The 17,701-nt window shown below is 34.7% G+C and overlaps 1 protein-coding gene and 1 pseudogene across 8 annotated transcripts; both read right to left on the reverse strand.

Annotated features, from left to right (window-relative positions):
- Positions 1–2,549: 2,549 nt before the first annotated feature.
- Positions 2,550–7,564, reverse strand: LOC114316396 (cation/calcium exchanger 4 pseudogene; annotated as a pseudogene).
- Positions 5,082–16,805, reverse strand: LOC114316592 (putative disease resistance RPP13-like protein 1). Of its 8 annotated transcripts, none has more exons than XM_082915298.1 (7): positions 12,166–16,805; positions 9,872–9,982; positions 8,807–8,869; positions 7,520–7,708; positions 7,348–7,427; positions 6,617–6,702; positions 5,082–6,107 (listed from the first exon to the last, which is right to left on the reverse strand). In XM_082915298.1, the coding sequence occupies exon 1, from the start codon at positions 16,558–16,560 to the stop codon at positions 12,181–12,183; it is 4,380 nt and encodes a 1,459-aa protein (XP_082771424.1). In that variant the 5' UTR covers positions 16,561–16,805; the 3' UTR covers positions 5,082–6,107; positions 6,617–6,702; positions 7,348–7,427; positions 7,520–7,708; positions 8,807–8,869; positions 9,872–9,982; positions 12,166–12,180. The 8 variants fall into 8 exon arrangements, with proteins under 8 accessions (XP_082771424.1, XP_082771423.1, XP_082771425.1 ...); XM_082915297.1 differs by having other exon boundaries at positions 7,516–7,708; XM_082915299.1 differs by lacking the exon at positions 9,872–9,982 and having other exon boundaries at positions 7,516–7,708.
- Between the last annotated feature and the right edge of the window lie 896 nt (positions 16,806–17,701).

Here is a 17,701-nt window from a genome sequence, read left to right on the forward strand (position 1 = left end):
GTCTAGTTGTCCATGATGTGATAAAGGGATAGAGACTGTGGATCACTATTTCTTTGAATGCCAGTATTCTCAACTGGTTTGGCGAGCTTCTTCATTAGGCTTGAATTTTTTTAGAGGAAATTCCATGTTTTTTTCTGGATTGGTTCAAACAATAGATGAAGAAGGTTTGGGATCATGAAATTATTGTCCAATCCATTGCTATTCTTTGGGCCATTTTGCGTCAGAGAAATAGTTATGTGTTTAAAGGCATGAATATGACACAATTACAAGCAAATCTTCTTGCTCAAGAACTCACCTCTAACGTTACTTGAAGATCATTCCCATGTTTAGAGCAGGCTTTAATACCTTAACATCTACTGCTGATGTTTATAATAATGATGATATCTGTATGCTTGCAAATTCTCTCTCTAATGTGACAGATTACTAGGTGTAGACTTTTGTCATAGATGGTTCATAGCGGGCAGCTAATCAAAGTGCGTGTCATGTGTTTGTTTCAATGTAGACTTTTGCAAATTCTCTCCCATCATCTCTAATGCCCTTTGATGGTCATCTCTCACCTACGTATGACAACACTCGCGTATATATAAAGGGTGACTAGAGCAGCGCCACCTCAATCGTAGTTGTCGATGTGATCAATGTCCACCATCGTTGCCAAATAGTGGAGACGTATCTTGTTCAGAGTCAACTCCGCATAGTAACCGATGGGGTTCGAGGAACTCGTCAAACTATCAAAAGTTTTTAAAAAAAACATTAGTTATCTTATCAATATTTTGTTTAATATAAATTACTCTCATCAAAAAGTCAAGAGACTCCATCAAATACAAATCCACAATTTATTGTTTTGAGAATTTTAAATCACTCTATTTGATTAACAATTATTAAAAATAGTTTTTGAATTTTTATTTTTTATTTTTAGTGAACTTTTTAAATATTTATGTAATTATTTTACTTTGTAGATTCACTTAATCTAGATACTTAGACACATTTCAAAAGTAAAATATTTATGAAAAATATTTTAAAAATTCACTTACATAAAAAAAAATTAAAAATCAGTATATATATATATATATTGTATTTGTTGAATTTTTTTAAAAAAATTACAAATATTTTACTTTTTAGATGTATATAGGTTAGGTACGTCTAAAAAGAAAAAAAAAATAGAAAAAATAAAAAAAAACTCGAGCTGTTTTTGAAAATTCAAAATCACTCAAAACCAAACAAAGTAAATGTTGTTTAGTTTAATTTTTTTTAATAGAATTTACGGAACTTCAAGCTTTTGGACTGACCCATCTATAAACTAGTGCAAATTTATTAAAATTGCCATTTTGAAATGCAACAAGAAAAAATCAGCTATATATGTATAAATAAATCAATTAAACACTGCAAAATATACACACCTCATTGAACCAAGGACACTATTGACCCTTCTACCTTTGCTTGTCCTCCAATTTCATCACTGGAAAAAGTAACACTTAGTCAATATAATAGATCCAAGGCTAATCAAAACCAAAACTCATTCAAGGGGCCACTCCAAAACTCATACCCCTTCATATCTGCAATATATACTCAGATCTGGATTATTAACTTCATAACTGCATATATATATATACATATTCATATCACAAATTTCATTCAAAATTTTGAGTGAAGAGAGAAGATCAAAGTGAGCAAGCAGGCATTGAAGATAATACAAATAAACATAAACACTACTATAATACAAACGAATAACACTTACCAGAAATGGAAGCCAAAAGAACACTACTATAATTTGAAGTTTGATTTTGCACCTAATAGGAAATTCAGGTGCCTACACTGTACAAATAATAGTGACTAATTAATCACAAACAGATACATAACCACTCAAAGAAGTAACAAAAAATTTCATCAATAATACAATATCAACTACTTACCTAACAAACAAAAATCCAACTAATTTTAACCACCCAAAAAAGTCCCCCCCCCCCTCCCCCCCCAAATAATAATTAAGCAACCAATCCAATTTCCAAACGAGAAGAATCTGTTCTCTAGCATAAGCATTTTCTGATATGAAAATGAAGTCATTAATTAACCTACAAAAATCCTAAAAGTAGAGAAAGATTGCACTTGCAATTTTAGTGAAACTAACAGAATTTTAAAAGAACACTACTTACCTCTAATGTTCAAATTTGATTTTCAAATTTCATGTTTGGTTTGATTTTCAAATTATACTAAAACAGAGAAATCACAAAATAAAAGCAGATGATGGTAAATTCAAAATATATCACCTTATCTTTGTACAAAACAAGCAATTATAAATCAGAATAAAGCATACAAAAGCGTTGCCATATCCTTTTTTTTCTTGTAGTGAATTTAACTGTACAACAATTGATTACTCATTTCCAACTTGCAAGTACAGTAACTGATCATGATCATGAGTTTTTTTTCTCCTCCTAGTCCTTGGTGAGAAACAACTTCAAGATGACAATAATAGATAAGACAAAATACACATCATCTTCTTCAAAAATATTTGTAGTTAACCTGCTTTTCCTAAATATTCGCTACATCAAATGTTAACTTAGACCAGCCGATGATATGATTCCTATGGCCCGGATTACCCTAATAGGGAGAAATATCAAGTACAGGGCAATGAGGCCCACTCCAAGCCTCCTGGTAGGACGCATATCATTCCTTGGTAAAACAACAAGTGCCCAGATAGGTCCTGAGATGAGAAATCTCATAGTATAGAAGAGGCTTCTGTCTTGTGGAACAATGTACAAGCCAGGTTTCTCTGATCAGGCTCCAAGCAGCATTGAGATCCCCAAACCAAGTGTGTTGAACATCAGACTTGCATAGCATCCAGACAAGGCGATCTACATACCATCCCCACCATTCATTGCCAATGAAACATTTGACACTAAATCACCCATCGAGTTGCCCTATGCCAATACAGTTAATCCAAGGATTGATGGATTAACCCCTAGAATTACACCCAATCCTACCAACAGAGCAACAAACTCATTTGCAATCATGTAGAACCAAACACTACTCATCAAAAATCCACCCAAAACCAATGGAAGTAAAAACTTCTAAGGTGGGCGGTGTGATCTAGAGTACCGAAATGCAAGAAAACTGAGTGCACAACCAATGGAAACACTAACCATATAAGCAACCTTTCTGCTTTTAGAACCTAGAGTCTTGAGTCCTCCAGAGAAATACCAAAAGAATGGGAGCAAGTGAAGCACTGCCTACAACGTAGAGACCTTTGACTAAGATTCCTCCTCAACTAGAGGAATTGTCAACCGGTGTGGCACTTTTAAAGGCAACTCCGTTATCGAACTTAGTTTAGAACATGAGAATGATGAGTGCTCAGTTTCTATGCCATCATCAATCCAACCCCACACAAGCCTTTCATTGTCAGACACCTTAGCTGACTGATTTGAATATATTGCGACATTTGACACCCACATCTACTGAGGCAATGCATTACGGGACACGATTGTATCACTTTCTATGTCCATGTCAAGCAAAGTACTATAGATAGAGTCATCCTCTTGGTTCCCTTGAGAGAATACACTTCCTTTGACAAGAAACAACAATGTAACAACAACCAATTTCAACCTCCAAGCATGTTTCCTCAAAATCTCATTCGTAGCAACAACAAATGCATAAACTGCATAAATCAAGACAAATGTGATGGCTCCCCCCACAATCACCTTACCAACATACAAAACCAATGAAAGTGATACAAGAGTAACGAGCTGCACGTGAAATATGTGGCATGGGATACACTTCTCACATTGCTCTGACTTGGATCTCCATATAAGTGCAATTACTTTAAGTTATTCACACTTTAATGTATTTTCTTCTATATATTATGTTGTGGGTGTAAATATTTAAATAAGTTACCCTTGTATGTGATTTAAAACAAGTTTGCTCGAATTAGGTTGTACTAACTGCTTATAATCTAAAATAAATTCTAATACTAATCATGTTAGCCGTGTCATGTTCGGATTGACACGACCTCAAGTAGGTTAGGTCAATGTTATGATAATTGACACGTTTAATTAAATGGATCATTTTAGTGTATCATGTTAGTGTTGGGTGTTACACGAACCCGCAATGACACGACATGACATGACATGATTGCTACCCCAACTTGGGATGAGGATATTCTTAGAGTGCGTTTGGATCAAGGATTTTTGGGAGACTTGTGGAAGGAAAGAAAAAAAATAAGGGAAAAAATGTATGAAATAGAAGCTAAATTTTTTCCCTTCCCTATCTATTTTTCTCCCCATCCACATAATCTTAGAATTCTTAATTTAAACACAACCTTAAAGTTTCAAAGTGAAACACTGGAAATAGCAATCTCGATGAGCTGCAATACATGAGTTCAATGGTTGCCTTGTTGAACTACAAACAGAAGACCTTAATGCCAAAGGTTTTTGATTTTACCAGCAAGTTAACGAGTATACTAGTTAATAATACCTAGTGCGTTAAAGTTTTTAGATATCATTGTCCTAATGTTTCCCGTCGTTACTTTAAATGCCCGAAAATAAATTGAGAAAACTTATCAAATTCATGAATTTTTGGATGAAGCATGATATATCAAGAAGATTTTTCAAAATTCAACAAGTATTAGATTCTCTGAGTGTTGAGAATGAATATTAAAATTAAAAGACTCGACTCAAGAAATTGAACAAAAAACACCACTCTAACTTTAGTTTGAGAGTCATTAGAACCAAAGAGAAACAAAATTAGATCCACGTGTTTTAACTCTCCATATAGCCATAGGAAAACAAGAGGCACTTCAACATTACATTAATCCGTATGTTGCAAAAGAATCATTCCACAACTACAATGCCAAAATAAAATTAAAGTTGATAGCCATAGACTGAGGAATAATATTATCAGCCATTATGACAATAATGGGAAGAAATTAGAAGAGATAAATGAGATTAAGGCTTTGAATACACAAACACACACACACACACATATATATATATATTATGTATGTCCACGTATACATATTTCGTCTTTTTCCTTTAGACAATTTTATACTTCATTCAATAGGAATTTTTTTTTTTTTTCTTTGGGGAGGGGGGGGGCAGGTAGGTATTATGTTCCAAGTGCCAAACTAGCATTTTGCCTCAGAACATCAACTAAATTGAATACAGGATCAGAACTTTGTTCAAGTAATTGTGCTTCTACATCATTTATATGAGCAAGTAACAAAACATACTTGTCTCTCAAGAATGCTCTTGAAAAGTGAATACCATGTGAACACTGAGGCCATTGTGGCAAAGACTAGAAGAAAGTCAAATTCTAATAAATCAGCTACCTAAGCAGAGGTACAAATGAAGATGTGTCAAGAGACTTAAAAAGGGTCAAGAACTGCATTGATCCACAAATTGTGTTGGGTGTGGAAGTGAATGACTACAATGCTAACATTGTCAATCACATTGTAAGCTTACTCAAACCACCAAAAACATCTCTAATTTGCCACTAATGTACAAGTTAGCAGTCATCAAATTGAATTACTTTGCACATACTCAAGTTTCATTGAAAATGAAGGATATTCAAATAGATTTTCCATCCAAACATTTTCACTGCCCATTAAAAACTCATTCCTTTTTAGGTGGCTACGATCTGCTGCTTACCATCTGAAGAACTGACCAGTGTTTCTCTTCTTTGCAAATCCATCTCCCAATAATATGTTGATTAAGAGAAAAAAAAGAAGGCCATTTTTAGTAAAGTGCTAAACAGTATGTCATTAGCAAGCCTTGGGCAAAAAGGGATTTTACATATCAACTCAGCTTCAAAATCCAAAAAGCACCATGTGATGAGAGCTTCATTCCATTCCTGACACCAGTGCTTTCATCAATAAGGGAGAAAACTTTACATCAGCGTGGAATCCGTCAACCTTTCCAAATCATCACACACCAGACATTCAAATCCCTTCAAACCCTTTCTTGGAGATTGCACACAAAATCTATTGCCTTTGATGACGAGGGAATTGTTAGGTGTGCATGGGTATTTCTGCCTGCACTAGCATTTTTTTGTTTTTTTAAGTTTTCCCATGACAAACCTCCATATTGTTGTGCAGAGCCTCAAGCATCCTAAACAGCTACCTGCAATGTAAGGAAACAAAACCATAAGTTGATAAGAGGTTCAAAGTAATATACATGAACACAATTGTAGTAGAGATGAGAAGGCAAGCGAATTTGCTTAATAACAAATAAATTGAAATTAGCAACCAAACTCAAGCTCACTTAAAGGAAAAAGGACCAAACTTCATCATTTTATTAACTATTAGTGTAAAGTCTTAGCTACTCTATTAACTATGGATTGCCCACATGGATTTTGGCCAGACAAGGTGGCTTCATAACTGTCTAATGTAAAATAGCATGCAAGGAGAAAGGCTAAAAAACACAAAGTGATTTTTGCAAGGTCTAGAAATTTAAATGATCAAAAGTCTTGCCTAGGAGTGTGCTGGAGGGAGGTTTTTTCAATCATGGAAAGGACTTCTTCTCAATTATCTCCTTTTTTGATTTTTTTTTTTCCTGTCTCTTATTCCTTTATTACCTACGAGAGTTTTCTACATTATCCAAAGTACTTATCATGCAAATTTCTGGCACACCTTGAGAAGAGGCACAAAGACTTGCAGTGCAGTTTAGATGATGAGCGTGCATACATCCTAAAGTTTGTTTCCACAACAACAAAGCACTGAGAACAAAAAGGTAATGACAATAGTTAGTACATTTTTCTATTTAAATTTTCAACAAAACATTGAAAAAATACTGAAAAGCACAATTTTACAAGCTACAACTGCAGGTTTTAACAGACTGAGGAAGTTGTCCTCTTTAGGGTTAAAATATTCTCGACGCTCATGGAGGTGTATTTGTATTTGGTGGAGTAGGCGAACGTACTCATGAAGCAGATGAAAAACAATATCAGCATTCCAAGTGAAATGGAACCACTCATTAGCTCTCATCTTGGCAATTTCAAAAAAGAACAAATAACTTGAACTAATACAAATTGCTGAACCATTTATTTTGTAGCCATTGGAAACATTATGAAGCTAGCTAATAAATCATATGTCACATTTCCATTGTTGATGTAATAGATTAATTTTCCCAAAATATATTCCATGCTGCCATGGATATGATACATTATGCTGTCTCTGGCACTGCTATATGTTCTGCATAAATGCGACACACCAAATTTTCGTGTCCCAACTAAGTCCAAAAAATTGTAAAAGTGGAATACATAATTCTAACTCTATTGAAATTAAACTAGAAGCCATGGTATGGACTACAAATAGATAACATAATGAAATTAAAGACAAAGGAAATTTTGTCTGCCAATTACCTGGAATTGAAGCAGCAGTACAGGAAAAATGAAAGATCAAGAGAAAAGGCAGTGTCTAGCTCAGATTGTGAATGAAGAACCTGGAAAAAAAATATTTTTGCGTGAGTTGGTGACAAGGATGAATTAGAGAACTAATGTATTCCCAAAGTAAAAGTGAACCATCACAACCTACAGAGTAGATTTTGATTGTCATCCATAGGTGAGCATGGAAGACCATGAACATAGTGACTAAGATTTTGGATGATTGATAAGCTCCACATCTTTAGAGATTGTCACTTATACGGTTTGGGAGAGAAGCATTGTTGTCTTTTAAGGATAATAAAATTCTTTAATCTGCCAGCTATTCATTCTAAGCAAGACCCTAAAATTTAAAACTCAAAATTTATGCATAAGCTTATCATCAGTAAATTTCAAATTTACTAGAGCTAGAACCTGAAACAACTTGAAATTATAATGATTGTAACAATAGAAGAATTATGTTTGAGTGAGTTACTGTCGTGAAGAGTATCAAAAAGTGATGCTATACTTTTCAATAGACTTCAAAAAACCAGATTTATAAAGTTCAAAGCTTGTACATCATTTTTTTTTTTTCAGAATGAGATGGAATGCATGTTAAATGCACAATAGTAAAATAAAGATTCTCTTATGGTCCTAACAAAAATGCAAACTCGAAATATGATTGAAACATGGTGCAGAAGTAAAATTTTTGCTTCCATTCAGGTACTTGTAGAACAAAAGTGCAAGGATTCTATTGTTTACTTAAACATGGATGAATTAATGTGGGAACAAATAGAATTTTAGAAAAATGGCAGTTGATTATGCATGAATTGAGCTCAGGGTGAGTAAAAACTGCGGAACAAACTTGATACATAAACTTGAAACCAAACAATCATCAATAGCCACCCCTTTGACAGAATATTTGCTAAACCTAGAAAAAATTCATCTCTTATGCTTTGTTTGTTTTGGCCGAAAATGCTTTTTCGAAAAATGTTTGTCACATTTTTGGCGGTTAGTATGATAGAAAATGAAAGTTAAATGGAAAATCTTTTCAATGGTCAATAAAAAATAAGCCTTTTGAGTGAAAAATGCTTTATGGAAAAATGTTTTCTATGGAAAAATGTTTGTCACATTTTTTCCCGGAGTGTAAAACATTTTTTGGTCTAAAGTCTTGCCAACACTACCACACTACCACCACCACCACCATTGTTGTCGCCACCCCCCCCCCCCCCCACTCCAACTAATGCCACCGCTAATGCAACCACTAGTACATTAGTTTCAAGTTGCAATCAAACATAGGAGATCATTTTGTAGAGAAAACATTTTATAGAAAAATAGGTTGCGTTTGGTTTACTTTTGGAATTGTGATTCCAATCAAAAAATTTCAAAACTCATAACTAAACACACAACTCAAAACTCAATTCAAAAACTATTTTTAAAATTCATAACACACAATTCAAACCTCTTTTCAAAAGTCATAACCAAACTCTTTTCCAAACGAACAGGGCACTTTTTCCATCAGCACCTATGAATAATACAAGATAAAATAACAAATGAGAATGAAAATTAAGAGAAAAGGAAATATTTGAAAGGAAAAAACAAAGAATGAATTGAAAAACAGAGTAGTGTGTTTAATAATAATTAATTAGTAATGTATTGGTAATTTCAACATTCACAACAAACTAAAACTCTCTTACGATCCAAAAGAAGTAGATAGTAAACTCTGAGTTGTGATAAAATCTGAGATGATATTGGTAATGAGAAAATAAATAAATAAAAATGGTATGACAGATGTTGTGTTTGTTTGTTTGTACCTTGCAGTTGGCCTATGATCTAGTAGAATAAATAATCGACTATTTTTTAAAGAGCCTATGATCTAGTAGAATAAATATATCTAAAGCTAAGACTCTCATTGCAAACAATTTTTAATATTTCATGTTTTGGAGTTTGTCGGAAGATTTTTGGAGCGGCAAAGTAGCGAGGATTTCTCGCTAGTGTCTGCTAAGATACTTTAGTCTTTGGTCAACCCCATCCGGAAAAGAACCTGATTTTATCAAAGATTAGAGAACTATTTGTTACTATTAGATGAACTTCCCCTTATGTTTTCTTCTTATTGTTTTCCATATCGCCCACTTCATGACAAGTCTAAACAAATCAACAAGTAAATTTAAACAAACAAACACAAAAACTCTATACGGTATGCCAATTTCTAATAGTTTCCTATATTTTTTTGAATATTTGCCTTGGATTTGAATTCTAAATAATACTCCAAGTAGGGTAGATGGCTTCTCAACTCCCCTTTAATAAAGGAAGCCTAAATCCCTCCAACTACTAGAACAGATTGCCCACATGGATTTTGACAAGATTACGTGTGGCTTTGTAATTGTCAAATGTAATCCAGCATGCAAGCAGGATGGTTTAAAAATACAACTTGATACTAAAAAAGAAAAAAATCCCTTCTTGCATGGCAATGAAGTCTTAATGATCAAAAGTCTTACATGACAATGTGCAATAGGGAGGTGTTTACCATTGTAGTCTCAGGAAAGGACTTTATTCTCAATTTTCTTCATATATCTCTTGCTCCTTTATTACTTATGAGAGCTTTCGCCATGACTGGACAATAGTATATGAATATATTCTGAAAAGAAATTTATAAAAAAAAAAAAAAAACTAATGACAATTCTAAAACTCAAAAAATAGCGACCCATTGCATTCAAAATTGTAGCTCTCCTCAAAGCCAAGAAGCATTGAGTTAAATCAAAGCAGCCAAAGTCTTTTATCAAGCATAATTTTGGCATACCTTGAAAAGAGGCACAAAACCTCGCAATGCAGCTTAGACAGTAAGTATGAATACATCCTAAAGTTTGTTTCCACAACAACAAAGCCCGGAGAGCAAAAGGGTGACAACAACAATAGTTGGTGGGATTCACTATTTAAACTGTCCACATAGGCTGCGTTTGGTTTAGTTTTGAAAATAATTTTGAAACACAAGATTGAAAAGAGTTTTCAAAATTTGAAAATTTATTTGGTTGTATATTTTGAAATTAGTTTTGTAGGTTTGTAGTTTGGAATGATTTGAAATTTTTTTGTAGTTGCATAGATGGATGTGAGAGAAAAAGTGATTGATTGATGTGTAGGATGTGAGAGAATGAGAGAAGAGATAGAAAAAGTGATTGAAAATAATTTTGAGAAAATTGTAAACCCAACAAATTTTGGGTTTTGAGCTCTCAAAAATTGTTTTCAAAACAAACCAAACAAGTCATATTTTCTATATTGTTTTCACAGAAAACTGAGAAAATATAGAAAAATACACTTTTACAAGTTGAACAACAAAACGAGCATAGTATTCAAAGTCACAACTACATGTCTGTAAGTAGAATCAGGGTAAAAATAAAATAAAAATTAGAATGAAATTCATCCATGCAGCAGAGGTATATAGATAAAAAAGGAAAAGGAAATATTTGAAAGAAAAATAAAAGAAATGAACGTAAAAACATTGTTGTGTGTTGATACAGGTGAAAAATAGAAGCTATAAATCAGAATTATTAGAGCTGATGTGGAGATGTAGTTGAAGACACAAAATGATCAATTTGAGTTGATCAAACCATAGTAGCAGGAAACTCTTAATTTGGTGATGTTTCTTACTAAGTATGACGCACGGGTACGAGCACGAATACCGGTACTCGTACAATACGTGTATGTTGATATGGTAAAATCCAAAGAAAGTAGGGTACAGGTACGGCTTGGTACACTTGTAAAAAAAATATTTATTTTTAATTTAGAGTAATGTAGAAATTAATTAAATGGTTTAATTTGTTAAGATCCAACATATAATTAACATTTAATGCAAAAAATAAACGTATAAATCAAAATTAAATGTCAATATATTAAATAATTTACAAACAATAGTTTAATTTTAAAATCATACCAACCATAAAGCTAAAAATAAAAAAAGAATTCTAGTGAAATGAGTTTTATCTATGTAGTAAAAGAATATATTATTTCAACTAAGGTACGGTACGGCTTGGGTATATACTAGGTACGCCTGGGTATGTCAAAAATTAAGAAGAAAAATTTTAGGTACATGTTTTGTGTACCTGGTACGTATGTAGAAGCATCATGCGAGATACTATATGCCAGTAAATACTTGGTACAGGTACGACATGTTTTTCGAAATACCTATGCTTCATAGCTTACTAAGAAACGCAATTCCATGCTTTCAAATAAGAAACCAACAAGAAACTCGCTCATTTCTAGGAATAAACTCCCTTTCAAGTGAGATTGAATCTCTCAAGCATACAAATCTTAAAGAAATAAAAGAAAACCAACTCAAACTTTATTATCGTACTTTCTATTTACATAATATTTATTTATATTTAATAAAAATAATTTGTAGTTGATATCAATCTCCAACAAAAATTCATATTTTAACAAATATATTACAACTAACTAAATAGAAAAAAATAATTTTTAGAATATAATTATATATTTAATAATTTAATATATAAAATATATACATGCTCCAATATAGGTATGATAGATTTTGTGTTTGCTTGTTTGTAAGTTGAAAAATTGTTTGATAAAAATTAAAATGTTAAACTAAAAAAAATTATTTAATAGGTATAAGATCAAATTTAAAATTCAAAGTTTAAATTTAAAATTTATTATTTTTAATTCTACTTTTTAAATTTTTATATTGTGATGGTAGAGGATGCAAATATAAATAAATCCACATTTGTGATAAAAATCTGAAATTGGTAATGAGAATACAAATAAATAAATAAAAATGGTAGGACAGATTTTGTGTTTGTTTGTTTGTACCTTGCAGGTGGCTGCTTATACTACGACATCTACTCGAGGAATGTATTGGATGATGGGCCAATATTCTTTCCCCTTTTCACACTTCTGTTTCAGTATTGGATTACATCCCGTGATGTCCAGTGACAAAAGCGAGGGAGGGAATCCTTGTTCTGGAAAGGTCGCAAGCTCAGGGCACCTATAGATCAGTAGATGCAAAAGAGAGGGGGGCAACCCTTCCTTTGGAAAGGACGCGAGCCTAGGGCAACTCCAGATTTCAAATCTTTCAAGAGAGGTGAGGTTTTGAAACTCCTCATAAGAAAGTCTTTCCAGATTTGGGAAGTCTTCGATGGACAAATTGATGAGAGAGGTGGGCAGGAACATCCCTTCTTCTGGAAAGGACACCGTATCTCCCCATGGCCAACCTCCGCCATAAAGGTCGAGTCTTGTAAGAGAAGAGAGTTTGTGCAAACCCCACTCTAATGGAGATGGAGGCGGAACTAGAAGTTGACCCACGTCGTCCACTCTCAAACTCCCGATTCGAAGTGAAGTGATGTTGGTGGGGAAACTCCCTTCCTTGACAAAGTAGGAGACCATTCCTGCTCTGCAATCAACTAAACACAGCTTTTGAAGCGAAGTGAGTTGGTTGATGTTGTTGTTCTCATCAGGACCACCAAGTGACAGGGGCTCCAGATTAGGACACCATCTTGTCAGCAATTCTCTGAGATTCCTGAGATTATTGGCTTCAGGTAAAGATTTGAGACTGTTGCAATCCGTAATTTCAATATTTTCAAGAGATGGACAATCAATTTTGATCCCTTCCTCTGCAAAAAGTGACTCCAGGTTTCTGCAACCCCAAATCATAAGTTGTTTTAGTGTGGATGGTAGCCCACCTCTTGACAATAAATATGTGAGTGATGCACATTCAGAAACCTTCAACTCTTGCAGATTATTGAGTGTCATCAACTCGGGTAGGGACTCCAAAGCATTACACATTGAAACCAAAAGTTCTCTCAGCATAGATGGCAAACCTTTCATTGGAAAAGAGATCAGACTTGCACAATTGCGGATTCTAAGCACCCCAAGAGATGTGTATGTGTGCAGATCTTGTGGCAGTTTCTCCAGCATTCCACACCCTTCAATTGTTAAATACTCGAGTCTCGTCATGCAAGGCAGCCCCTCATGTTGCTGCTCTTTCGAACCTTCTCCTCCTTTTTCTTGCTCTTCTTCAAACAAGCAAACGAGTTTGGGACAATCAGAAATCTGCAAATGGCAGAGGGAGGGGAGACATACTTGTGTTCTCACCTTATTCTGCCACAATGTTTTGAGTTCTTTGCAGTTACTAATGCCCAATTTCTCGAGTCCCATCAAATCTCGAGTAAACCATGTCGGTAGGAACGCCAATTTTTCAACATGAGAAATGCTCAAAGCAGTTATTGAAGTCAAATGCTTAGACATTTCAGTAGCCAGTAACTCTTCATCAATTGTGCTTGGATCGCAGAGGGAGTCGGGAACTGTAACATGGCTAATATCCATGGTGAGGGAACCAAGTTCAATCGTGTTCTTCATCCCTAAGAGTGCTGGAAGGCTTGGGAGCATAACATTATTCATTGACAAGGATGCAAGTGATGGCTGAACGAGGCTCGAAACATCAATCAACAACTGCGGACAACCATCAATTTTGAGAGAATTGAGACAAGGAAGATCATTTGGTAATCTTCCAACAAGTTTGGGACAATTTATGATGGAAAGCTCACTGAGATGACTGAACGGCTGAACTCCCTCTGTTTCAAAAGCAGACCAATCCACCCATTCTGTCATAAACTCAAAGCTCAGTCTCTCTAGAGAGGGGAAAGGTTTGGCACCACACTGCTGCCCATAGAACTCACAACCAAGGCACTTTATTGTACTCATTCCTTCAATGTAAAGGTCTTTAAGCACGGGCAGTTGTCCAAGTGGTGGCAATGATGTGCAACATTTACTACCTTTTAATCGCATGAATACCATTTTAGAGAATGAAACATCTCCAACCCAGTTTGGAAATTTTGTACTACCATACCCACTGATGGTGAGTCGTTCCAAAAATTTGAAAGGCCTCATCACGTCAAGCACATCCCTCTCAACTATGTCATTCTGTGAACTATGAGATTCATCCCATTCTAGTGATAACTCTTTTAACTCCTCCTTAGACATTAAATTGGCATCCACTGCATCCTTAACACCACTGACATTCTCCATTCTTGATATGTGTATTGCCCCTTGAATATGTGATAGGTTTTTCAACTCTCCTATTTTACGCCCACGATCTTTACCCACCATAAAATTTGACAATGTTCGGAGATTAGTTAATTTACCTATATGTAGTGACATCTCTTCTGATGATGGAATATGCACGCCAGTCATGTCAAAGTGGCGCAAATTCACTAGCCTCCCCATGTTTAGAGGCAACTTCTCAAGTTTAACACAAAATTTCAAAAACAAGACTTGTAAATTGTAGAGAGTTACCACCGAATCAGGTAACTTCCTAATTTGCGAATGGGATACATCAAGGTACCGTAGATGCTTTAGATCTCCAATGGAATCTGGTAGTTCATCTATCCCAGACCAACACAAACGCAACTCACGTAAGCACTTTAACGTTGCCAACAAATCATGAATCAAGTACCTTGTTTTGTTGTTGAAACTACTTGGCCAAAACTCTAAGAAGGTTCGTAAGTATCTGGCATCATTGAAAGCTTTGAATTTTCTGATTCCTTCATATTTACTAGCAACATAAGATGAATGTCGAGCTTTATTTGAAATCTTGTTCTGCTTGCCGCCCTCTAAATTATTCTCCAACCTAAAATAGATGTCCCCTGCAACTGCTTGAGCCAAATCATTGATGAGGTCATGCATTATGAATAGCAATTTATTATGCCTTGACAATTGGAAAAATGACCTAGACACCAATTCGTGAAAATACCTGCGGCCTACATCTTCTATTTGTTCTCCACCTTCTGGGTGTTCAATTAAACCTTCTGCCATCCATAACAAGACTAATTCATCCTTCCCAAATTCGTAATCCTTTGGGACAATTGCACAATAACCAAAGCACCTCTTCAAATGGGAAGGGAGATGATGATAGCTCAATTTTAGTGATGGGAGAATGTGGCTTTCCTCGTATGGTTTATCCCATATATTGCTAGTTAGTACCATTTTCCATTCATGCTCATTTTGGTTACATTGTAATAAGCCACCGAGAGCCCTTGCTGCCAGTGGCAAGCCTCCGCACTTAGCAACAATTTGCCTACCAATTGATTCCAATTCTGGATGTTCACTAATATTTCTATTCTTGAATGCATGTTGGGCAAAGATTGACCAGCTATCATCAGGTGATAACTCTTTCAAATCGTGGTGTTCAATTGTACCCACCTGTCGTGCAACAGTCGTGATTCGCGTTGTTACAATGATTTTACTTCCATGTGCTGCAGCTCGAAACGGAGATTTTAGTGAACTCCACTCTTCATCTCTATAGTTCCACACATCATCTAGGACAAGCAAAAACTTTTTTCCTGCCAGTTTGTCCTCAAGTTTACGTTGAAGGGTATTTAACTCCGTCGAATTGCATGAATCAAGATTGAATTCATCCAAAATTGCCTTTGTTATTCTCTTAACGTCAAACTCGTCAGATACACAAACCCACGCTTTCAGATCGAAATGGCTTTTGACACCATTATCATCGCAAATGAGTTGAGCCAGAGTAGTCTTGCCAACCCCACCCATGCCCACGATGGGAATGACATCGACTTTGTTTTGAGTTGCTGCATCTCTGAGAAGCAATTCAATAATCTGTTTTTTCTTTTCTTCTCTGCCATAAACACAAGGCTCTTTCACCAAATATGTAGTTTCTGGTCTCTGCCACACATTTGTAGACTTCATCCCCCCAATAGCCTTTTTGACCAAACCAAGTTCCTTAATTCTTGTAGTAACATCTTGTAACTGAACATTGATCTCCCTCAACTTGGACTCAATTGCGAAATTGAATGAAATCGTACTTGGAGTAAAACCAGTGCAAAAAGTAGAAAGGAGGAATCGTCGTACCTTCCTACATGTGCTGGCCTCACCAACATCAACATCAGCATCAGTCTCTGCCCTGATCAGCTTCTTTCGTAGAGCTTCAGTGGCAAACTCGTCCAGCACATCGTCCGCATCATAAGCCAAATGCTGGAGCTCTTTCAGCCACTTATTGACAGCCCTGTCGGATATCTGCTTCTCCTCTGCATCAGCAAGAACATCGTTTATATCTTCAAATGACTTCTTCAGCTTCTTGATGGAAGTGTTGACACCCTCACGACGCGCCAAGTTGATTAAATCAGGGGACAACAACTTGTCAATCACAGCTTGAAGCAATGGAGAGATAAAGATCCCCACCACATCCATGTCTACTCGTCTTTGTTGTGAAAGAGCCCAGGAAGGAATGTATGAAACAAAGCAATATGAGAGAGAGAGAGAGAGAGATAGAGAGTTGAGAGCAAATTTTTGGAACTCTGCAAGTTTCTGTTTCAAACAAGTTTGGTAGGTAGGTAATTGAATGAAGAATATGATTTTGGATGGTTCTCTGTGTTCTCTAGCAAGCAGGGTATAAAGCAAGTAAGGCCTTCCCTCCCTCCCTCTCTCCCTACTAGCAAGCAGGGTATATGATTCTGGACAAACGTTTTGTATAATTTTTTTGGTTGGTGAAAAGCAGGGTATAAAGCAAGCAGGGCCCTTCCTCCCTCCCTCCCTCTCTAGCAAGCAGGGTATATGGTTCTGTTCTCTAAGTATGCAGGGTATAATTTTTTTTTTTTCGTACAATTTTCTATTTAAAAAATGATGCTATGTTAACACAAATAAATAAATGCAAATAAAAGTTCGAAATTTTAAGACAGAAAAAAAAAGGTAAATTAGAATGATTACCTCTGAGATTTATATACATATATATAATCAGCTTTACAAGTTTGGTATAATTATATCATTCTTCTCTTTGGTAGAGTTAAAGTGCCTGAAACTGATACAAAAGAAAATAAGATAAAATACACATTTCAAAGTAAAATAAATTACAATATTATTTTTTCATTATACGACTAACAAATTATTGATGAAAATAAGACTAAATATTATGTGAACTTTAAAAGTATCAAAAAATATTATGTTTAACTTGTGAAATTCTATGTATATTTTCTAAACTCTATGTATATTTTCTAAACTATAAGACAGGTTAGTGCAATTTACCCCCAAAAAAAGAAAATGAAACAACAAATATATCTAGAGTTTCTTATCGAACTCCAATTTTTTTTTTTTTTAATAAATAAAATTTTTAAATTCAAGTTGTAAACTTATATCCCAAGTTGTTTCATAATGTCCTTTTTTCTAAACTAATTTATTATAAAAAAAAATTTTGATTTTTTTTAAAAAAAATATTACTTTAACTTCGAAGCCGTGTTTTGAAAATACCTCATAAATATTTTAAATTTCAAAAAAAAAAAATTTATTTGGATATGAGAATTTTATTTTTAAAGTACTTGTGTTTGGTAAATAAAAT

This window comes from Camellia sinensis, chromosome 2 (genome assembly GCF_055761805.1).
Source record: "Camellia sinensis isolate YWXY chromosome 2, ASM5576180v1, whole genome shotgun sequence".
In the NCBI taxonomy this organism is placed as follows: domain Eukaryota; kingdom Viridiplantae; phylum Streptophyta; class Magnoliopsida; order Ericales; family Theaceae; genus Camellia; species Camellia sinensis.

Bases quoted from the DNA above. Each gene is read 5' to 3' on its own strand.
- LOC114316592 (XM_082915296.1), bottom strand. From the start codon at position 16,560: ATGGATGTGGTGGGGATCTTTATCTCTCCATTGCTTCAAGCTGTGATT.